General features: G+C 38.2%; 1 protein-coding gene across 1 annotated transcript in view; it reads left to right on the top strand.

Moving 5' to 3' along the window:
* BARD1 (BRCA1 associated RING domain 1) overlaps window positions 1-23941 on the top strand; it is a 79230-nt gene that overhangs the window by 44074 nt on the left and 11215 nt on the right. Inside the window, exons 7-9 of the mRNA XM_021702990.2 lie at window positions 9724-9832; window positions 15764-15896; window positions 16443-16535. Coding sequence (XP_021558665.1) covers window positions 9724-9832; window positions 15764-15896; window positions 16443-16535 — 335 coding nt within the window. The remainder of the gene's footprint in view (window positions 1-9723; window positions 9833-15763; window positions 15897-16442; window positions 16536-23941) is intronic.

Genomic DNA, 23941 nt, shown 5'->3' with positions numbered 1-23941 from the left:
TGCAATTTTAAGTGAGATTGTCTTCTTAATTTCTCTTTCTGCTGTTTCATTATTAGTCTATAGAAATGCAACAGATTTCTGCACATGGATTTTGTATCCTGTGACCTTAATTCATTTACCAGTAGTTGTCCAGTTTGTTGGCATATAATTTTTAATAGTATTCTCTTAAAATCCTTTGTATTTCTGCGGTGTCATTTATTATTTCTCTTCTTTCATTTGTGATTTTGTTTTTTTGAGTCCTATCTTTTTTGTTTTGTTTTGTTTTTTGATGAGTTTGGCTAGAGGTTTATCAACCTTGTTGATCTTTTCAAAGAACCACTTCCTGGTTTCATTGATTTTTTTTTTTTTTTTTTTTTAGTTTCTGTATAATTTATTTCTGCTCTACTCTTTATTTCTTTCCTTTTGCTGGTTTGAGTTTTATTTGTTCTTTTTCTAGAGCCTTTAGGTGTAAGTTTAGGTTGTTTATTTGAGATTTTTCTTGCTTCTTGAGATAGTTCTGTATTGCTATAAACTTCCCTCTTAGAACTGCTTTTGCTCCATCTGAAAGATTTTGGACCATTTTGTTTTCATTGTCATTTGTCTCCATGTGCTTTTTGATTTCTTATTTGATTTCTTGGTTGACCCAGTCATTATTTAGTAGCATGTTATTTAATTTCCTTATATTTGTGCTTGATTTTTTTCTTGTGGTTTATTTCTAGTTTCATTGCATTACAGTCAGAAAAGATGCATGGTATGACTTTGCTCTTTTGGAATTTGTTGAGACTTGTGACCTATGTGATCTATTCTGGAAATGTTCCTTGTGCACTTGAAAGGAATGTGTATTCTGCTGTTTTAGGATGGAATGTTCCTGAATATATCTGTTAAATCTATCTGGTCCAGTGTGTCATTCACGGTTTCCTTGTTGACTTTCTGTTTCATTCATGTGTCCATTTATGTAAGTGGGGTGTTAAAGTCCCCTGGTATTGTAGCACTATATTGATTAGTTCCTTTGTTTGTTGTTAACTATTTTATGTATTTGGGTACTCCCATGTTGGGTGCATAAATATTTACAATCATTTTATCTTCTTGTTGGATTGTCCCCTTAATGATTATATAGTGTTCTTTGTCTCTTGTTACAGTCTTTGTTTTGAAGTCTGTTTTGTCTGATAACAAGTATTGCTGCCCTGATTTTCTTTTGACATCCATTTGCATGATAAATGTTTCTGTCTCCCCTCACTTTCAATCTGCATGTGTTTTTAGGTTTGAAATGAGTCTCTTGTAGGCAGCATATGGATGGGTCTTGTTTGTTTTTTTTATCTATTCGGTCACCCATTCTGTCTTTTGATTGGAGAGTTTAGTCCGTTTACATTCTAATTATTGATAGGTATGAATTTATTATTGCCATTTTGTTACTTGTTTTGTGGTTGTTTTTGTAGTTCTTCTCTGATCTTTTCTTCTCTTGCTTTCTTTTCATGGTTTTCTTTAGTGATACACTTGAATTCCTTTCTTTTTATTTTGCATTTCTATTACTGGTTTTTTATTTGTGGTTATCATTAGGTTTGTATATAATACCTTCTGTATATAGTAGTATGTATAAAGTTGATGGTCATTTAAGTTTGAATCCATTTCCTGCCCCCCCCCCCATTTTAGGTATATGGTGTCATACTTTATATCCTTTTGTTTTCTAATTCTCTTGACTGACTTATTTTTATTGACTTATTTTTAGTGCTTTTGTTCTTCCTACTTTTCTTACCCTTACTTATGGTCTTGTCTTTCCACTCAGAGAGTTCCCTTTAACATTCTTATAGGTCTGGTTTAATGGTTATGAACTCCTCCATTAGCTTTTGTTTGTCTAGGAATCTCTTCTTTTCTCTCCTTCTCTCCTTGCTGGATACAGTCTTCTTGACTTCAGAGTTTTTCCTTTCAGCACTTTGAATTTATCATGCCATTCCCTTCTGGCTTGCGAAGTTTCTGCCGAAAAATCCACTGATAGGCGTATGGGGTTTCCCCTTGTTGCTAACTATCTTCTTTTCTCTTGCTGCTTTTCAAATTCTATCACTACTTTTTGCCATTTTATTTTATTTAGAAGATTTTATTTATTTATTTATTGAGAGAGAGAGAGCACTTGCACAAGTGGGGGGGAGGGACAGAGGAAGAGGGAGAGAGAGAATCTCAAGCAGACTCCATGCTGAGTGCTGAACTCAACTAGGGGCTCAATCTCACAACCCTGAGATGATGAGCCAAACTGAAATCAAGAGTCGGCTGAGCAACTGACTAATCCACATTTTTTGCCATTTTAATTACTGTGTCTTGGTGTGGACCTCCTTGGCTTGATGTTGTTGGAGGAATCTTTGTGCCCCCTGGTCTGGATATCTGTTTCCTTCCCCACTTTAAGGAAGTTTTCAGTGATTATTTCTTAAAATAAATTTTCTGCCTCCTTTTTTTCTCTTTTTCTTCTGGTGTATCTATACAAGTGTTATTACACTTGATGGCGTCACTAAGTTTCCTTAGTCTGTTCTCATTTTGCATGATTTTTTTTCTCTCACCTGCTCAGCTTGATTACTTTCCATTACTCTGTCCTACCAGTTGCTAATTCGTTCTTCTGCTTCCTCTAGCTTGCTGTTTATTCTGCCTAGTGTATTTTTAAATCTCATTTATTGTATTCTTCATCTGTGATTGGTTCTTTTTTATCTTTTTGTTAAGGGTCTCACTGATGTCCTCCACTCTTTTCTCAAGTCCAGTGAGTATCTTTATGATCATTACTTTAAATTCTCTATCAGGCATATTACTTATATCAGTTTTGCTTACATCTCTAGCTGTGGTTTTGTCCTGTTTTTCATTTGGGACATATTTCTATGTGTCCTCATTTTGTCTCTGTGTCTGTTAGGAAAGTCAGCTACGTCTCCTGCTCTTGAAAGTAATGGCCTTGTGAAGAAGAGGTCCTGTCGTGCCCTGCAGTGTGGTGTCCCCTGTTCCCCAGAACCTGGCGCTTCTGGAATGTCTCCTGTGTGTGTAGCATGAACCCTGCTGTTGTGTCCTGGCTGCTTTCCACCAATCAATCTAGTCATCTGCAGTGACTCCCCTTGCCAGTTGTGGGCAGTGTTGGGTCCCTAGCTAGGGTGATGTGCATAGTTTTAACAGGGTGTATGGTATTCCGCAGGGGCTCTCCGCCACTGCCGAGACCAAGGCCCTGCAATGTGTGCAAGTAGGGAGACACGGTGTTGGCACAGGTCTTCTGGGGGGCCTGGGACTGAGGCAAGATGGGCTGCAGGGCATGGGGTTTGGTATAAGCAGGTCAGTGAATGTTGGCGCTGCACTGTTTCCCCCACGGGGCTGTTCGTTTGTGCCTGGTGGGCTGGGGAGGGAAGTGGCTCCTTTGTTCCTGGTGGGGTCTCCCTGTGAAACTCCCCTCTCACTCGGAGATGAGTAAGTAACTCTTCTGTACCCCCAGATGTTTGTTAAACTGCTGCTTCTATGCTGCATCTCCCCTGGCTGTTCGTTGAACTTCCCTAAAGGGTGGGAACTCCACTTTCCGAGGCCCTTTGGGCTCTCCCAGAACCCGGCCGGCTGATTTTTAGAATTTTAGGCTTTAACTCGCTCTGCTTGTAAGAACTCAGAAATTTGGCTCCTCTCATTTTCAAAGCCCAATGTTACGGGGAATTGTCTTCCCCATGCAAGCTCCCTGGTGACAGTCTGTTTTTCCTCCCTTCTCTGTGCCCACGGCTCCCTTCCTTCAGGGATGCCATGGTCTGATTAGCTTCCCACCACGTCTCTGCCCTTCCTACCCTCTTCAGTGTGGCCTCTTTTCTGTCTTTCATTGTGGGGTTTGTTCTGTCAGTCTTTGGACTTTTGTTATCTCATTAAATTTATCTTTAAATAGTCCCTGTAGACTATGAAAACAAAGTTCACCTATTTTGCAGTTTTATCTAAGGCTGTGATTTTTTAAGAGGATGCCCATGAAGATCATCTTACTGATGTTTAGCACAGGGCACACCAGTGAGACAGAGTCTGTGAGGAATACTGTCTTTATTATATTTCTCATATGTATAACAAAAGATCATCTTACTGATATTCCCTCATAGACCCTGTCTCACTGGTGTGCCCTGTGCTAAACACTGTCTTTACTATATTTCTCATATGTATAGCAGAGTATCTCAAACCTGTAAAGCTTTGGGTCTGCCTTTATATATTTTCATCAAATGTAGTGATAGTTCTTGAGTACTGAATGCCAAAAAATACTGTCTTTGTTTCCACATTCTTCAGGGCCCTGTAAGCTAAAGGAGGCATATAAGCCTGTCTCGAGTCCATTGATTTTCATTGCACTACAGACATAAGGAAGTCATGGCTAATGTAGTTTCTGTTGAAAGCATGTTTGATGGAAGACATATATCCTTATACCAAAATAGATTCTTCTTACTCAACATTTGAGGTATAATTATATATATATATATATATATATATTTTAAAGTAAACTCTGCACCCAGTGTGGGGCTTGCAATCAAGACCTCGAGATCAAGAGTCACATGCACATTTGATATTTTTTGATTGACTTTATACCTCTTCTGATACTGTAAGAATTTAAGTTGAATTATTTCAGTTGCGTGTAAAGCAAACTTTTAGAGAGGAGTAAAAATTTTTGTAACTTAGCCTTGGTAGGGAGAAGAAAACCTGAGACAAAAATCCAGCCTTAAGAGTTATTTTTGGATGTCTTTAGAAGGGAGCAAAGCATGTATATGAGGGCTAGGGGACCCAGGTTAGAAAGTTCTATATTCTGATATGTTCTCGTATTAAGTTGTCGTAAATGGTGCTAAAACCATGTGAATTTAAATTTTGGAGAGAAGGCTCAAGAGCTATTTTTTTTAGTAATACTTTTAAAATGTGAAAATACAGAATCTTTTTTAGTCCAGGAGGTGGAGAGAGTCAACAACTCAGAAATACAATTAGGTATTAAATTTCTATAGAAGACCAGGTATAGGAAAAGAAAGAATGGAATATGATTTATTGCAAAGCTAAATGAATTTAAAAGCATCTTACTGAATACTGGTGGAGGGAAATCTTGAAACCTTATAAGGCAACACAAGGTATCTAGGAATTAACAACATACAGTACTATCATTGATACTCTTTATCTACCATCTTCATTGTTTAATTTAAAAAATACAAGGACTTTGATAAGTTCACCAGTGAAGTCTCCTAGTCCTGTATTTCCTCGTGGAGGCTATGATCCTTAACTATGAATTTTCTACTACAAGGTTTTGGGACCTAAGTCTTCTATGATTATGGAGGGACTATGTATATAGCAGAAGGTCATATATATCTACTTCAGACTTTATCTTTTGTTTAAATTTAATTTTAATCTAACACCTTACTCTTTTTTAAATCACATTTCACTTAGAATAATTTCTTATGTGCTTTGGGCTTTTGCTATGCAAACTTTGCTACTTTTGAAAATAACATTTGGCGGGCGCCTGGGTGGCCCAGTTGGTTAAGCGACTGCCTTCGGCTCAGGTCATGATCCTGGAGTCCCTGGATCGAGTCCCGCATCGGGCTCCTTGCTCAGCGAGGAGTTTGCTTCTCCCTCTGACCCTCCTCCCTCTCATGCTCTCTCTCTCTCTCATTCTCTCTCTCTCAAATAAATAAATAAAATCTTTAAAAAAAAAAAATAACATTTTGTATTTAGATGCAGTATTAATTCACTTAACTCTGATTTTACTCATGTTCCACATGAGAAATTTACCTCTTATGCGCTAAAATAAGAGTCCATTACCCAAGAGGGAAAATTCTGTTTCAACCTCAGCTACAGAAGTTCGTATCTTCTATGCTTCATTGTTAACCTGAGAATATTTATATTGATGTCTGGTCAAAACCTCAGTGGCTTTCCTTCTTCCCCACTGCCTTCAGTGCATCCACTGTGAACCTAAAACAAAAACTCTTCATCCCATCAGAACCACTTTTGAGTGTATAGAGAATAGTATATGCCTTTTTTTTTTTTTTTTAAGAGATGTATAAAGTTTAGGATTTGGTACTTGGTCTGCCATTAACACAGTTTTTTTTTGCAAGGGTGTAGAATTCATAATTAGAAAATATTACATGGACCATTGGACCTATTAATTGTCCCACTGCCCTAGTTAATTTTTAAAAAATTAATGTGCTATAACAGATAATTTGTTTCATAGCTTAAAAAAAATGTTGCTCTTTTGAATTTCTGTGCCTTTCCTGCTTCACAGCAAGCCAAGTGACTTGAAAAATTAAAATCTGTATGTTTGCAGTTTTATAGGATTCATAAAGGATTTCATTCATGGACTATCTTGGTAGCCTGTCATGAGTGATAGGTTAGTATTAGTAAAAATGCCTTTTTGCATGAGTATTCGGGACTGAATGGTCTGTATGTATAAGTGCAAATTTGAATTTGCCCATCTCTCCTCCTTTTTTTGAGTGGTGAGCCTTCTGTTGGGCCTAGTTGTGGGCAGGTTCTACCATATTCTTGAGTGGAAAGGACACTAAAGGGTTATACTATATTATGAACTCTTGCCTTTGGGGTAAAGCTGCAATGTTAAACACAACAGTTCAACTCTTTGATAATCAAGAACTTCCTTCTCATTAGTCTTAGTAATCAAAAAGAATCCTAGTGAGGAAGGTTATTCTCACTGTCTTCAATTAATATTCAGTCACATTGATAGTCTTCTGTGCATGTGACAACATGTGACTTTTCTTCCAAGTGTTACCTTTTTTCAAAAAAGAAGATAAATCTAATTATGTACATTTATTTATGTATTTATTTACTTAAATATTTATTTATTTATTTTGAGGGGGGGGGACGCGAGTGCGAGTGGGAGGAGGGAGAGAATCTCAAGCAGACTCCCCACTGAGTGTGGAGCCAGACACGGGGCTTGATCTCATGACCTATGAGGTCATGACCTGAGCTGAAACCACGAGGCGGTCGCTTAACTGACTGAGCCACCCAGGAGCCCTTAATTATGTACATTTAAAACCAATTTTTTTTTTACACTAAGTATAAATGTTAGTCCATTCAAATATATCATTATGGGGAAAAAAGTTGGATGACTTTTTTGTGCCCATGTGATAAAGGAGAAATCTTATGTGTGTCCTGTCTCCTCTTGCTGTGGGTTTTTGAAGGTGCTGCATAAAAACTTGATTCTAATTTCAAATTTCAGTGGTCCAAAAGAAAGCAGAAACATGACAGGATTTAATAGGCTCCATCTCCTGTGATGCAGGACTGAGGTTTCACCGATTATCTTTCAATGTTTAGCATTTGTATGTGCCATTCTCCAGTTCATTAGCAATACCGGAGGGCTAAGTGTTTAGTGGGCTGTGTAGAAGCAGAAGCGTCCCTAATCCAAGCTCATGTTTAAAGACCATATGAGAAAGTGAGCTTTGTGTAGTTAAGACTCGAAATATAAATTAGAAGCCTGCCAGTTAGGGGCGCCTGGGTGGCTCAGTCGTTAAGCGTCTGCCTTCGGCTCAGGTCATGATCCCAGGGTCCTGGGATCGAGCCCCGCGTCGGGCTCCCTGCTCCGCGGGAAGCCTGCTTCTTCTCCCACTCTCCCTGCTTGTGTTCCCTCTCTTGCTGTGTCTCTCTCTCTGTCAAATAAATAAATAAAAACTTAAAAAAAAAAAAAAAAAAAGAAGCCTGCCAGTTATTTTATGAAGGAAAACGTTATATAGACAGTACAAGTATCTCACTTGTTCAGACAATTGTTTTACTGGTTACTTTTTGTTTGAAGCACACTAGCTGCTGATGGTACTTTTGGGAAATACTTTCATTAACATTGTTTTATGTTGTCATAGTGGTTGTTCATATCTGTGTAAAACAAGTATACTATAGTTACTGTTTATTAAAATACACTTGCCTAGGCTCTTATATATTATTTCTTTGAAGTGTGAAATTTACAGTTGTCTTTTTTAAAAAGTCCTTTGGTGTACAGTGATTTTTTTGACGGCATATAATGTGACATCTTTTTTTGCTGTTGTTTATTCATTTTTGTACTTGGTGGTTTAAGACCTAGAATACTGATTCATTATCTCAGATTTCTATTTTGATTGTCATACAGAATATATGTGTGAGGGGATTATTTATTTGGCATGTGAGCACAGTAAGTTAAGAGAATGAAATTAAGAAGTATCAAGTATAGTGGATGAAATCAAGTACCTTTTGAAATGAACTGAGATTGCTCTAAATGTATGGGAATTTGGAATGACCCCAAATCCAGCACAATGGCTTGTCATTTTGTTGTAAACCAGAAGGCAGAAACACAATACAACTCTTGGCTGGAGAAGGACTGTTGCCAGAGAAGGGTTGCAAATTATTGAACCTAGGCCTAAAAGGAAATCTGAGAGTACTAATTTGTCGGTGTTTATGGGCATATCCCAAGAAGGGTGAGTGAACGGATAGTCATGAGTCGCAGTCATTAGAGAAATGGTTACTGTGGTTTATTTCTTCATGCACTAGCTATCTCTTCCTGCTATGCCATCAAAACCACTTTCTCCAAGGTCACTAATGACCTTGTCTCCAAACCAAATTGGTGCTTCTGTCCCTCATCTATATGCCCTTCACACAGCATCAGAGTTGACTCCTTCCTCCTTCCTCTTCCTTCTACTGTTTCCTTCCAGATCTCTCTCTGTACATTCAGTACAATTTTAAAAACTGGTATTGTACCGTGTTTATTGTTTTATGTCCTCTTGAACACATTGCATGTTCATATGCACGTTAATGGCCATTACATGGATATACCATAATCTGAAAAACCATAAAAGCTTATAAAAGAAATGCTCATTTTAGGAAACTTTTTTGTCATAATAAAATATATTGAAATTATTCTGAAACCATATGTAAGGAAGTGGAAGAGTAGACAAAAGTTGTATATTTTTAATAATTATTTTTATAATAATTTTATAACAAAAATTATAATTATATATAATAAAATAATTATAATTTAAAAACTAATGATGGGCAATATTGACTATTGGAATAAACAAGAAAAACACAACCTTAGTCAAGTCATTAGAACCTTGTTCTTTCTGTTTTCTTATCTATGAAATGGCAGATTTCTACTATTTCTTAATTATCTTCCAGTGTAACATATTCTATGACTTGTGAATTAGTACACGCTGAGATGTCTGCATCAGCTTGTTCCCTAAACCACCAGCTGATTCTCTTGATGGCTGTGATTACTACACAATGTACATCCATATTAAAGTTAATTTTCAAAGTGCCCTGCTTACTGCTTTATTCATTTGTTTGTCATGTGGCATGGTTTTCTTTCTGCAGATACGAATTCCTGTCCTGTGTATTTATCTAATTTCTGTATTTGTTTATGTAGAATATAGAGCTTATCATAGCTATGGGAAATTATTTTTATTTGCATTTGAAAGCCTCTTGCCCTTGGTGATTAATGATTATGAAGCTATATTAGAAATATGAGTATGAATACAGAAGAATACAGAGTTGTGAAAAAATTCATCTGTAAGTAACAACATATTCAATTAAAAATACTCCCTAGAATGGTCTGATGTCAAATTGAAATTTCACATCTTTTTTCCATTGAATTCAGCAGTTTGTGATACTCGATCCTTACAGCTTTGTGTGAATTCTGAGTCATTCATTTTAGTAAAAGTTGTATATTATTAAGGAAGTTGAAAAAATTCTTCCCCTGGTGCATGCATTTAGTTAAAAATCAAGTCACACATTCTATTTACTTAAACCCATCTGCACTTATTTTACCAGTAACATATTTGGTTTGCGGCCTGTGGATTATGCAGACGGTGAAAATATGAAATCACTATTGCTGCTGCCAGAGAAGAATGAATCATCATCAACTCGCCATTGCTCAGTAGTAAGTATGGATTAGGCCTTGGGAAATTTATGTCTTTTATTGAAATTGGTTGTGAAAGGAACATAATAGGAAAATTTCTACTTAGCAAATTGCTTTCAATCACCAAACAATTATTGAACACTTCCTTTGTATTAGGAATTGTGAGTTCAGAGACTATTATCATCAGAATAAGTCTAACAACAAGTATTTTTTTGAGCCCCCCCTCTATATTTTAGGGAGCATTCATACTGCAACCAATGTGACAGATGGGGCTCTTGTTCTCAAGGAGCTAACACTGTAATGAGAGATAGGAAAGAGAGAGACTGTAAATATGTAAGCTAATATAAATGAAATAGTTTGAGGAACTTACAAATGTGTGGTTTGAAGATTTTGTAGAGTGTAATTGAGTGGAGGTGGAGGGCTCCAGTTTAAAAGGTACTGCTTTAGCTGGGGTCATTGAGGAGGGCCTCCAGAGAGTTGATGTTTGATGTAAAACTTGAATGAGGAGGAGGACGAGGCATCTGGGTGAACATCTGTCTGGACGACAAGTGTTCCCTATAGTAAATATTGTATAGGGTCCCTCAGTGGTTGAGCTTGGTGTGTTTGAAGGTTAGAGAGAAGGTCGTACTTGCTGGCGACTAGTCAGTGTCTAAGAGTAATGGAAACCACTGAAAGGATTTAAAGCAAGGGAATGACATGATTCGATTTATGTTTTAGAAAGTTCACTCTGGCTGATTTGTAGTAAAGAGACAGGGGTGGGGCAAGAGCAGAAGCAGGGCGGTTACTGAGGACTGTTTCACTGTGACGAGAAGAGATAGCACCCAGATTAAGATAATGGCCGTGGAGATTGTGAGAAGTAATGAGGTTTAGGGTATATTTTTGAGTTAATGGCAACAAACTTTCTGATGGATTATATATGAAGTGTGGATAAATAGAACTAGTGTGACTTTAGCGGTGGGGTGGTAGATGGTGGTGCCATTTCCTGCTGTGGGGAAGGAAATCAGTAATTCCCTGCCAATTTTATGTCTGTAAGGCAGCAAACATGTTGAACGGGCAGGTGAGTCTGTAGCTTAGGAAAGAGTGGTAAGTTAGAGAAAGTGGAAGGAATGCTTATTCCTTAGGAACTTATGGTTTAGTGGGGAATATAGATGTTAAAAAAGTTCATTACATACTGTAATAAATTTATAATAGAAGCCATAAAAATGTACAGCAGATTCATAGAGAAGGAAGAAGCTGACTTCAGGAGGGATCAGAAGAGCTTCACAGAGAAGGTGACAAAGAAGGCATGTAAACTTGTAAAGGTAAAAGTTTTAGCAAGGCGTCTAATAGAATGTTGGCTGCAGATAACAAAACGTTACTTAAATGCCTAAAGGCAGTGTTTTATTTTATCTAAAGATAATCTCAGTATAGGAGAGCTTTCCTTGGTGAGTTCAGCAATTAAATGGCTGCACCAGAGACCTAAATTCTTTCTGCGTTGCCATCCTCAGCTTGATGGCTTTGTCCTCACTTCACTAATCTCCCCTCAGTGATTATAGGACGATTGCCACAATTGTAGATGGGACAGTGTCCAGTGTTAAAAGAGGGACTAAAACCTTCCCCAGAAGCCTTCCACTGGACTTCCCCTTATGTCTTATTGGTCAGAACTGGTCACACAATTGGTGCTGACAGACATTGTGGTTGAAGACAGGGTCAGCCCTTGAAGAGTGGATATCTGTAAAAATTGGGATTCTGTTAGTGTGGAGGAAGTGAGGCATGGATCCAGTGAGCATTGCCCCACTGTGAATCAGGTATACAAAGTGGGGATGGCAGTCCAAATCTAAGGAACAACAGCTTGAAGACAAGGAAACGTAAAGGACCTTCAAAATCTGAGAAACTAGATTTAGTGTGAGAAGAGCACAAGGTGTATTATTAGAGAGGAGCTGGAGCGAGGTTGGGATCAGATTTTAAAAGGCTTTGGATCCCCTGAGGAGGAGTTAGGCGTTACTGGTCCACTCAGTGGGGTACTCGCAGTGCGTTTTAGCGCAGAGGACAGCTCGGAGTGGGCCGAGACCGAAGACTGGTCGGGATGCTGTGAGGTAGACAGAACTCTGATGTGAAAGGATGGTGTGATGTGGGCAGGGAGAGAAGAGGGGTTTTCAAGAGAGGGTTGTGGCAGGCACATCACAACTGCCTAGATAGGGGAAGATGAGGGAAAGGGATGACTTGAGGTCTATGACCAGAGGTCCTGCGCTTCTTGTCTAGTGAGGACAGTGGTGCAGTGATTGATGCCATTGTTGAAGACGAGGAGGTGACCTAAGGTACTTGAGGGGATCATAGGTGCTGTCGCAGGCTAGTTCCTTTGTACTCGGAGAACTCTCTTATCTCCTCCCTTCTCCTGGACGTCAGCTCTGCAAATGGGCACCAAGCTGGAATTTTGATAATGAACTGAAAGAGAAAGTAGAAATCAGCAGTTTAATTTTCTTAGTTTATAAATGAGAAAGCTGAAACCTAGTTTGATTTGCTCATGGTTAAGGAGCCATTACAAAAAAAAGAAAACAAAAAGTAAGTTTTTTTTTTTTTTTAATGGATCAGTTAGAACTTGAATTTCTTACATCTTAGGTAAGTACTCATTCAGTCCCACCATACTTAATATGGTAAAATAAATTGGCATTTATTTTATTCATTAGGACTTGGACTCTCCTGGCAGAACATAGAACTAAGAACTAAGTTGTCGTTTGCCAATGTTGCTTTTATGAAAAGCTGGAGAAGGATTGTTTTAAATGTGTCAAAAATAAAGATGTCACTATGGTATTATTGGAGTGTGAAAATGGGAAATTGGTTATCGTCCTCTCAATTCTACTATCCATTTACTGTTTTTATTAAATGTAAGAAACCAATGCTTTCCTACATGGACATGGCCTGAGAATATCATTGTTTACTACCTTAGTGGTAAATTTTTGGCTAAGGAAAAGCTAATGGACAGAAGTCCTAAGTTGCAAGGGTTGTGTCTTTCTGGAGTCTGTCTTCGCTCAGCTGCTGCCAGACTCCCTTTCACTCACTCTTTTTCAGCCACGTTGGGCTGCCTCGCTGTTTCTTAAATCCACCAACCACACTCCGATTTCAGGTCCTCCGCACTAGCTGTTTTCTCTGCCAGGAACAGTTGTAGGGAGCTGGGTGTACACATGGCATCCGACTCTGGTGGAGTCCTATCAGGGAGGGCTCTGTACTGCCGTATCTGACATAGCAGAGTGCTTCCTATCCTCCCAGCCTGGCTTTATTTTCCCGTATCACTAATTATTTTTATTGGATTCTTTCCCCCATTGTTTTTACGCCCACAGCCAAGTGCCTAGATACCAACAGACCCAAGACTTTGTTTGAATTTTTAGTTCTTAGAATTTAGCTCAGGGCCTTAAGATAATGGCATGGGTATTGAGAAATATGTATCTGCTCTATGCGAAACAGCAATGCAGGCGTGATGATAAATGTGTTCACGTATCTGACAAATATTTATTGGGTGTCTGCAATATATCAGTCAGTGTTCCAGGCACTTGGGGATACCGTGATCTCTGCTAGGTTGGAACTTCAATTTGAGAGTGAAGATGGAGACACACAGGGCGCCTGGCTGGCTCAGTCGGTTAAGCGTGGCGTCTGCCTTCGGCTCAGGTCATGATCCCAGGGTCCTGGGATCGAGCTCCCTTGGAGGGCTCCCTGTTCAGCAGGCAGTCTGCTTCTCCCTCTCCCTCTGCCCTCCCCCCTACTGTGCTCTCTCACTCTCTCGCTCTCTCTCAAATAAATAAAATCTTTTAAAAAAAAGAGTTTGTTTAATGTCATTGTACATAGTAACTAATATCTATAGAATCAGGGTACTGAACCCTTGGGATGTTTTCTGAACATCTTTTGAACCTCATGGTTCTAAGATCTCTGTTTATTCAAGCTAAATTCCTCGCCCACCCCTCACCTCCTGTTCCAAATCAAATGTGTGGCGTTGGTGGCCGTTTGCTTTATTATGATTATTTTTTTAATAGTATTTCTTAACTATGAGAAATTAGTGCCAGTTTCTATTTTTTATTCAAATGTAGAAACTGATAGGAAAATGCTTGACCCACTTTGGTGCTTTTCTGGGGTTGATGGAAATAGTATCATATGCTGTATTTAGAATTGATATCTTTTCACTCTTGGTATTTTGTGTAGAGAACTCATTTAGCTGAAGTGGAGTTATATAAATTGGAAAATAATGTGTTGCATTTAGAGCTATTTTTGTGGCACTTATTTGTATAACTGACAATTTTTGAATTACTATTTTTATTATTATTATTTTTTAAAGATTTTATTTATTTGACACACAGAGAGAGAGACAGCGAGAGAGTGAACACAAGCAGGGGGAGTGGGAGAGGGAGAAGCAGGCTTCCTGCTGAGCAGGGAGCCCGATGCGGGGCTCGATCCCAGGACCCTGGGATCATGACCTGAGCCGAAGGCAGACGCTTAACGACTGAGCCACCCAGGCACCCCCCCCCCTTTTTTTTAACTAGTATTTAGTAATTGAATGATCCATGAAGTGTACTGCACTATTTTCATCTTAAGGAATATTTGCAGTGTTTAGATTAGACATGGTTACATCACCTTATAACTTAATGAATAGGGAAGATACATATACAGAAATGTGATGTCAATATGTGTAAACTTTTCCAGTAAAACGTTTGCGCCTTGAACCCTAGATGAGTAAGTAATTCAGGAAACTTAACTTCTAAGTGCTGAATATTGCCATCATAAAAACCTTTTATAGAAATCTATAGATCCATTCAATAGATTTGAATGAATGAGGTCGATCTGTTTATGGATATAGCTAAACAACTTAGATGTTACATTGTAGGGCGTCAGACTGAATTATCACTACTCTGATATGTGAAGTGAATATTTAAATACTAACTGTCTCAAATCTAGTTGCTGAACTGTACTAATGATCATACCTTCAGTGTTTCACTCATGTTCTTCGGAGCTTTTGAGAACCCAGAAAAATCCTCTGCATATAAAGTCACACACGTCAGAGGACCCTGTGTCTTGTATTTGAAAATTTTAGTACTGTATTTGGCTTTTTGTCCTCTAATTCAGTGGTGCTGGTTTGCTTTTTCTTTTCTTCTTTGCTGGGTCGTTGCTCGTCTCTTACCGGATGGCTTGTGGCCAGCCCTCACTCCAGTTCTGTTCGTTAAGTTCTTTTGGCTGCTGTTGGGCACACATCTCCTTGTTTCTTTGAATCTTTCGCTTCTCATCTCAAATGCTGTCCACTGGTGTCTTTGTTTTTGTTTCGTGTAAGCTCTATGTCTCTCTCTTCAAGTGAAAATATTGGTCGTTGTTAGAGCAGTTCTTTCCTTTTCATGAGCTGCGTTGAGTTATTACTGTTGGTGGATCTGATCTAACTTTTGTGTTCTCTTGTCTGTTTTAATTTTCTTGGTTTTGATAGGTAGCTGTTTTGATGTTAAGAGTTTGTTCGATTTTTGAGCTCCATGCTATTAGAAGCTTTAGTATTCTTTGATTTTTCACATAATCTCAGTTTAAAATAGAAAGACCAAACTGAGTTTTAACTTTAGTGGAGTAAGTTAGTGGAGGGGAGATAAGGAATTGATCATTTTTTAAGGGGGTGTTTTGGGTTACTTAAGAAAAAAAAAAAAAGGCTTCCTGGTGACAGAATGAAGTCGTAAAATCCTACAGAGATCCAATTTAGAATCAAGGAGACAAGATGCCCTGGGTTTAGATTGCTACTCCAAATAATGTTTTATTGGGGGAAAAAATAAGGGACTAATAAAATGCATTGAGCATTAAGGCTCTTGAGTGACGATTCGATGGACATTGTGGGGAATTACTAGATAGAGGAAGATAAGTACAGAGACTCAAGCTTCTATCAAGTGCAAGTCAGTTAATATCTTTCTCTAGTCTTTAAATGATTTTAACACTGTGGTATCTCCCCTTTCTTAACAGATGAACACTGGTCAGCGTAGGGATGGACCTCTTGTGCTTATAGGCAGTGGGCTTTCTTCAGAACAACAAAAAATGCTCAGTGAGCTTGCAGCAATTCTTAAGGCTAAAAAATGTGCTGAATTTGACAATACAGGTGAGGAGTTTTATATATTTTTGGTTCAAAAAATTTTTAAATAAGTAATCCCTTTGTAGACCTCCCTTGATAATTTGTATGTTTTAACTATTGGAGATTGGCAGTATACTTTGAATCTTGTAATACATCAAAAATGTGTTTATAGTTACAAACTACTTACAGGCCTAATTTAGTTAGGAAACATGAAGTTTAAAGCTTTGCACATACTTTAAGACAGAACAAGTGTCAGAAGGGCAAACTTATGGGTTCACTAATGACAGATAAATTGTGTGCAATGTAATGCTTTAATTCTTTAGTTATAATTTGAAAATAAAAGAAAAATACATGTTTGCTAACGTGGCTTTAAGGTACATGGTTTATGATCTGATATTTCATGTTGTTGGCCAGGATGGAGAATGATACCAAACTTAAAAAGTCTTATGTCTAAGTATAAAGATTGTTGCTTTTGAAGAAAATTCAGATTCTGAAGCGCAGACTGACTGGTTATAATAGTTAAAGAATTATTTTGGTTTATATCTCTATTTCTCTTCTTTTTTTTTGTTCTAGTAACTCATGTCATTGTTCCTGGGGATACAGTTCAAAGTACCCTAAAATGTATGCTTGGGATTCTCAATGGATGTTGGATCTTAAAATTTGAATGTAAGTACTGGACTTGGGAGAACTACAAAATGAATTAAGTTAACTAATTTCATTTTTTATGGTGTTCTACTGCCAATAATTATTTAAGGAACTTAATGCTTTTTTTTTTTTTTTTTTTTTACCCCCTGGTTAGTCACTGCATTTTGAAAAAGCTTCTTATATTAGTGGTATCATTTAGATGTTCTTGATGTGTCCACAGAAGTGCTTTTTAGTCTTTTTTAAAGTCTTTTTTTCTCTACTATGAACTATTTTAATAAAGAGTAAATGGATTACATAGTAGACTTTTAAGCTTAAGCAATCCATATCACTGTTGAGATACATTTAACTTAATAAACACATGTTTTAAATACATTACCATGATGTGAAATAGTTTATGGCTTTTGTTTTATGACTTTTTTTTAGGGGTGGGGAAGGAATAGAGGGCGAGGGAGAGAGAATCTTAAGCAGGCTCCACACCCATCGCAGAGCCCTACCCGGGGTTCGATCTCACCCCTCTGAGATCATGACCTGAGCTGAAACCAAGAGTCAGACGCTTAACCAACTGAGCCTCCCAGGCACCCCTTGCTTTATGATTTCTGAAAACTGTGTACGCTTTCTTAGCTGATCCAGTGTATTTTTGGAAACTGTTGGAAGTTTCGACTGCCTTGTACTACCTGATTTGGAGTGATTACACCAGCTGTTAATCCACACCTTTGCTAAAGATGCATCGTCCTTATTTGCTTCTTATTGGTGCTCAAGCACCACTGCTTTGAGAACAGCCTTTCCCCTTCCCTGCTCTCACTTGTTCGCTTTTTTACCCTTGGATTCACTTAGGACTTCAAACAACAAAAGAAAGCTCATGCAGGGTTATTTCCTATTCTTCAATAACTAAAGTATCTACTTTGCATATGATGGCTAAAATAGGACGGTGGGTATACCTGTTTTGTGCACTAGTTTTTTAGAAGAGAATAATGGCTGTAAAAGGGGTACACAGGGGTCTTGTGATGATGGGGCCGAGTATCTTGATCCTAGCGGTGGTTACATTACACACATGATTAAATTGTATAGATCTGCATGCATATGCACACACACAGACCTGAGTGCATGTGTAACTGATGAAATCTGAATAAGCTCTATGGATCGTATCCGTGTCAAATTCTTGGTTTTGATATTGTGCTCTAAATGTGTGTAGGGAGTTAGATTGGACACTGGAGGAAGGGCGCATGGGACTTCCTGTACATTTCTGTGTATCATCCTATGAATCTATAATTATTTCAGATTAAAAAGATAAAAAAGGATAGCGAGTATTTTTAAAGAAACCTTGTTTTTAAGAAGCAAAGGATGGATTAGAATTAGTTTTAAAAAACTTTGTTATGGCTTTGTGCTTTGAAGGTTTTATGGTAGAAATGCTTGATTTATCAAGATCTTAATTGTGTTATTAATTTGATCTCTAGCTTGAAATTAATTGGGTTTGTAGAATGGTTTCCCTTTAGCAGTTGGTATTCGTGTCCTTCTTAAATGCAGCTACCACTGTCCTTGTGATGCCAATCTCCACTGATGGGTCAGATCCAGTGAAGGCTGTGACCAGCAAGCACTGTTACTCATCTTTGCTCATCCTGCCTGTGATTAGTCTGTCCTGGTTATGACCAGTTCAAGGAGTATGATAAGCAGTCGGACTGACGGATTATGTACATAGAAAAAAAAAGTTTCCCTTTCTGCCTCACTCTTATTTTTGAACTTCTTTTCCCTTTTAAATCTGTGGCAAGTCTTTTTTTTTTTTTTTATAAAGATTTTATTTATTTATTTGAGAGAGAATGAGAGAGAGCACATGAGAGGGGGGAGGGTCAGAGGGAGAAGCAGACTCCCTGCCGAGCAGGGAGCCCGATGCGGGACTCGATCCAGGGACTCCAGGATCATGACCTGAGCCGAAGGCAGTCGCTTAACCAACTGAGCCACCCAGGCGCCCTAAATCTGTGGCAAGTCTTATTGGGCCTCCGTGTTTAACACATTTGGTTTCATGATTGTAGATGCTGTTTTACTGAACCTGCTCCAGAAGCTTTGCCAGCGGTTATAGGAAAGAACAGATTTTCGTAATAACAAGGTCTTAACAATAAAGAAGCCATGTGGAATTTTGAATGTTAAAGCATTGCCAGTTTAAGTCTTGTTCTTGTGAATATGCTCAACTTGCATCTGGTTAAATGTACACGCTACATGATTCATTTCCATAAAATCTGCCTTCTTTAAGAAATGGAAGTTTTATCATTTTAATGGCTTGGCCATGTCATTTTTATAGAATCACAATGGACTCAAGCTGACTCAGTAGTGTGCTGTTTGGTGATTCGCACAGTGGTGAATAACACACTCCAGTGTCAGTAGTTCTGTAGGATAAAGGATGCGTGGAATCTTTTTGGAATCTTTTTTTTTTTTCATTGTTTTAATTTTTTTAAAGATTTATTTATTTATTTATTTATTAGAGAGAGAGAGAGAGAGCACACAGCAGGGCGAGTAGCAGGCAGAGGGAGAGGGAGAAGCAGGCTCCCCGAAGAGCAGGGAACCCGATGTGGGACTCAATCCCAGGGCCCTGGGATCATGACCTGAGCTGAAGGCAGACGCTTAACCGACTGAGCCACCCGGGTGCCCTCATTGCATGGAATCTCTTACTAAAGTTCATATCCTTGTACTTTCTAACAAAGAGTCCAAGAGAAATAGGGTCAGGGTTTGGGACAATTACTGTTGTAAATAGTCACTGGGTCTATCAAGAGAAGGCAAGAAACTGCGAATACCTTCTGTCCTAATATATATTTCTCACTACATTGTTTTTTGCGTCAGACCTGTCAGTTTGATTTTTTAAAATGTTCAAATCTATTCAGAACTTTCTGAAACAAACATGTATGTTGAAGAAACATGAGATGGACCAAAGCTTTCAAAATTAATTGTAAAGATTTATGACTTACTGAAAGTAGGTCTTGTGGTTGAAGATACCAATTAGCTTCCTGGTAGACAAAATCTTTACTTGTTTAACTGTGTGGAAACATCAATATTCTCTTTTCATGGGATTTTTCCATAAACCAAGTAGATTCAAGAGGAAATTCTATCTAAACTTTTCTCTGTAGATAATTACCAAAATAACCTAACAAATTAAACAAATTTAAACAAATTAACAAAAAGGAATTATAGCTATCTAAATTTACCTGTTGGAAATTTTCTGTTTAACCATGTTTGTCTTAATTGGTTGCTATCTCCTTATTTTCCCACATTATATATGTAGAGTATATTACAGTGTCACAGGTAATGGATATACCAATGGAGATTCTGAGAATAGGCTGTAGTTACACTATTGTGCCAGCCATTTGTTTCTTATTTATTTTATAGATATTTTACAGAAATGAGAGATACAGATAGGAAAATTCCTTTAAGATTAAGTTTATGGCTGAGCTCCTGCTTAAGTCCTGGTTCTGTGCTCGTTCCTCACATGCAACTTAGAACCGTCATCATACAAGGGTGAATTTGGATAATTAAAGACATGACTAGAATGAAAAAATAGAAGATACACGAATAAGTGATTTTTATTCACCTTCTAGACTGTGAATACGGTGGAACTACATCCTAAAGATGTAAACTAGCCTTCAAAAAGAGGAAATGTCTTTTATTGACCTATCCTTTTAGTACAGTGCTTTCAAAATTTCCTCTAGCCTGAGCTGGGTTTTTTTTTTTTAAATTAATTCTGTCTCTTCACTTCTCAATGTGAAGAGGAGAGCAGATGGCTGTCATCTTTTCTTAATAATCTCTCCCTCTTCCCCATTCTCCTCTACGTTTTGCTGCTGGAGAAGTTTTGAAAGTCCTTAGCACCCGAGGGCATTGCCATGGGAATGTGCCAAACATTTTATACTGGCCTGGTGTCTGTGAGGTGAGGAAGCACCAAGTAGGGTGATTTTTTGTGTCTGTTTTAGTTGAGATGGATGGAACCTAAAAGGCAATCATTATACCATCATATTATAAATAACCTCATAATCAGGTTAACAAACTTAGACTTTTCTATTAAATATGTTTCTTCAAATTTTATTCTATTCAATAAAATGAATAGAATCTATTCAGTTCTATTTAAACTTTGCTAATTTCTAAAAAAATAAATATAGCAAAGCATTTCTTTTTTTTTATGTTATGTTAATCACCATACATTACATCATTAGTTTTTGATGTAGTGTTCCATGATTGTTTGCGTATAACACCCAGTGCTCCATGCAGTATGTGCCCTCTTTAATACCCATCACCAGGCTTACCCATCCCCCCACCCCCTCCCCTCTAGAACCCTCAGTTTGTTTCTCAGAGTCCATAGACTCTCATGGTTCGTCTCCCCCTCCAAATTCCCCCCCTTCATTTTTCCCTTCCTGCTATCTTTTTTTTTTTTTTTTTTTTTAACATATAATGTATTATTTTTTAAGAGGTACAGGTCTGTGATTCAACAGTCTTACACAATTCACAGCGCTCACCATAGCACATACCCTCCCCAATGTCCATCACCCAGCCACCCCATCCCTCCCACCCCCCACCACTCCAGCAACCCTCAGTTTGTTTCCTGAGATTAAGAATTCCTCATATCAGTGAGGTCATATGATACGTGTCTTTCTGTGATTGACTTATTTCGCTCAGCATAATACCCTCCAGTTCCATCCACGTCGTTGCAAATGGCAAGATCTCATTCCTTTTGATGGCTGCATAATATTCCATTGTATATATATACCACCTCTTCTTTATCCATTCATCTGTCGATGGACATCTTGGCTCTTTCCATAGTTTGGCTATTGTGGACATTGCTGCTATAAACATCAGGGTGCACGTACCCCTTCGGATCCCTACATTTGTATCTTTGGGGTAAATACCCAGTAGTGCAATTCCTGGATCATATGGTAGCTCTATTTTCAACTTTTTGAGGAACCTCCATACTGTTTTCCAGAGTGGCTGCACCAGCTTGCGTTCCCACCAACAGTGTAGGAGGGTTCCCCTTTCTCCGCATCCCTGCCAACATCTGTTCTTTCCTGACTTGTTAATTTTAGCCATTCTGACTGGTGTGAGGTGGTATCTCACTGAGGTTTTGATTTGGATTTCCCTGATGACGAGCGATGTTGAGCACTTTTTCATGTGTCTGTTGGCCATTTGGATGTCTTCTTTGGAAAAATGTCTGTTCATGTCTTCTGCCCATTTCTTGATTGGACCCTTTGTTCTTTGGATGTTGAGTTTAATAAGTTCTTTATAGATTTGGATACTAGCCCTTTATCTGATATATCATTTGCAAATATCATCTTCCATTCTGTTGGTTGTCTTTTGGTTTTGTTGACTGTTTCTTTTGCTGTGCAAAAGCTTTTTGTCTTGATGAAGTCCCAATAGTTCATTTTTGCCCTTGCTTCCCTAGCCTTTGGCGATGTTTCTAGGAAGAAGTCGCTGCGGCTGAGGTCGAAGAGGTTGCTGCCTGTGTTCTCCTTTAGGATTTTGATGGACTCCTGGCTCACGTTTAGATCTTTCAACCATTTTGAGTCTATTTTTGTGTGTGGTGTAAGGAAATGGTCCAGTTTCATCTTCTGCATGTGGCTGTCCAATTTTCCCAACATCATTCGTTGAAGAGACTGTCTTTTTTCCGTTGGACATTTTTTCCTGCTTTGTTGAAGATCAGTTGACCATAGAGTTGAGGGTCCATTTCTGGGCTCTCTATTCTGTTCCATTGATCTATGTGTCTGTTTTTGTGCCAGTATCATACTGTCTTGATGATGACAGCTTTGTAGTAGAGCTTGAAGTCCAGAATTGGGATGCCATTAGCTTTGCTTTTCTTTTTCAGATATTCCTCTGGCTATTCGGGGTCTTTTCTGGCTCCATACAAATTTTAGGATTATTCCATTTCTTTGAAAAAAGTGGATGCTATTTTGATAGGGATTGCATTAAATGTGTAGATTATTCTAGGTAGCATCGACATCTTCACAATATTTGTTCTTCTCATCCATGAGCATGGAACGTTTTTCCATTTCTTTGTGTCTTCCTTAATTTCTTTCATGAGTATTTTATAGTTTTCTGAGTACAGATTCTTTGCCTCTTGGTTAGATTTATTCCCAGGTATCTTATGGTTTTGGGTGCAATTGTAAATGGGATCAACTCCTTAATTTCTCTTTTTTCTGTCTTGTTGTTGGTGTATAGAAATGCCACTGATTTCTGTGCATTGATTTTATAACCTGCCACTTGACTGAATTCCTGTATGAGTTCTAGCAGTTTTGGGGTGGAGTCTTTTGGGTTTTCCACATGAAGTATCATATCATCTGCAGAGAGTGAGAGTTTGACTTCTTTGCCGATTTGGATGCCTTTGATTTCTTTTTGTTGTCTGATTGCTCTGGCTAGGACTTCTAATGCTATGTTGAATAGCAGTGGTGATAGTGGACATCCCTGCCGCGTTCCTGACCTTAGGGGGAAAGCTCTCAGTTTCTCCCCATTGAGAATGATATTCGCTGTGGGTTTTTCATAGATGGCTTTTATGATATTGAGGTATGTACTCTCTATCCCTATACTCTGAAGAGTTTTGATCAAGAAAGGATGCTGTACTTTGTCAAATGCTTTTTCTGCATCTATTGAGAGGATCATATGATTCTTGTTCTTTCTTTTATTAATGTATTGTATCATGTTGATTGATTTGCGGATGTTGAACCAACCTTGCAGCCCAGGGATAAATCCCACTTGGTCGTGGTGAATAATCCTTTTAATGTACTGCTGGATCCTATTGGCTAGTATTTTGGTGAGAATTTTTGTATCCATGTTCATCAGGGATATTGGTCTGTAATTCTCCTTTTTGATGGGGTCTTTGGTTCTGGATCAAGGTAATGCTGGCCTCATAAAACGAGTTTGGAAGTTTTCCTTCCGTTTCTATTTTTTGGAACAATTTCAGAAGAATAGGTATTAATTCTCTTTTAAATGTTCGGTAGAATTCCCCTGGGAAGCCATCTGGCCCTGGGCTTTTGTTTTTTGGGAGATTTTTGATTACTGCTTCCATTTCCTTAGTGGTTATAGGTCTATTCAGGTTTTCTGTTTCTTCCTGGTTCAGTTTTGGTAGTTGATACATCTCTAGGAATGCATCCATTTCTTCCAGGTTATCTAATTTGCTGGCATATAGTTGGTCATAATATGTTCTTATAACTGTTTGTATTTCTTTGGTGTTGGTTGTGCTCTCTCCTCTTTCATTCATGATTTTACTTATTTGGGTCATTTCTCTTTTCTTTTTGATAAGTCTGGCCAGGGTTTTAGCAATCTTGTTAATTCTTTCAGAGAACCAGCTCCTAGTTTCGTTGATCTGTTCTACTGTTCTTTTGGTTTCTGTTTCATTGATTTCTGCTCGGATCTTTATTTTTTCTCTTCTCCTGCTGGGTTTAGGCTTTATTTGCTGTTATTTCCTC

Source organism: Neomonachus schauinslandi, chromosome 3, assembly GCF_002201575.2.
Source record: "Neomonachus schauinslandi chromosome 3, ASM220157v2, whole genome shotgun sequence".
NCBI classification, from domain to species: Eukaryota; Metazoa; Chordata; class Mammalia; order Carnivora; family Phocidae; genus Neomonachus; species Neomonachus schauinslandi.
This window is presented reverse-complemented; position numbering and strand designations above follow the sequence as displayed.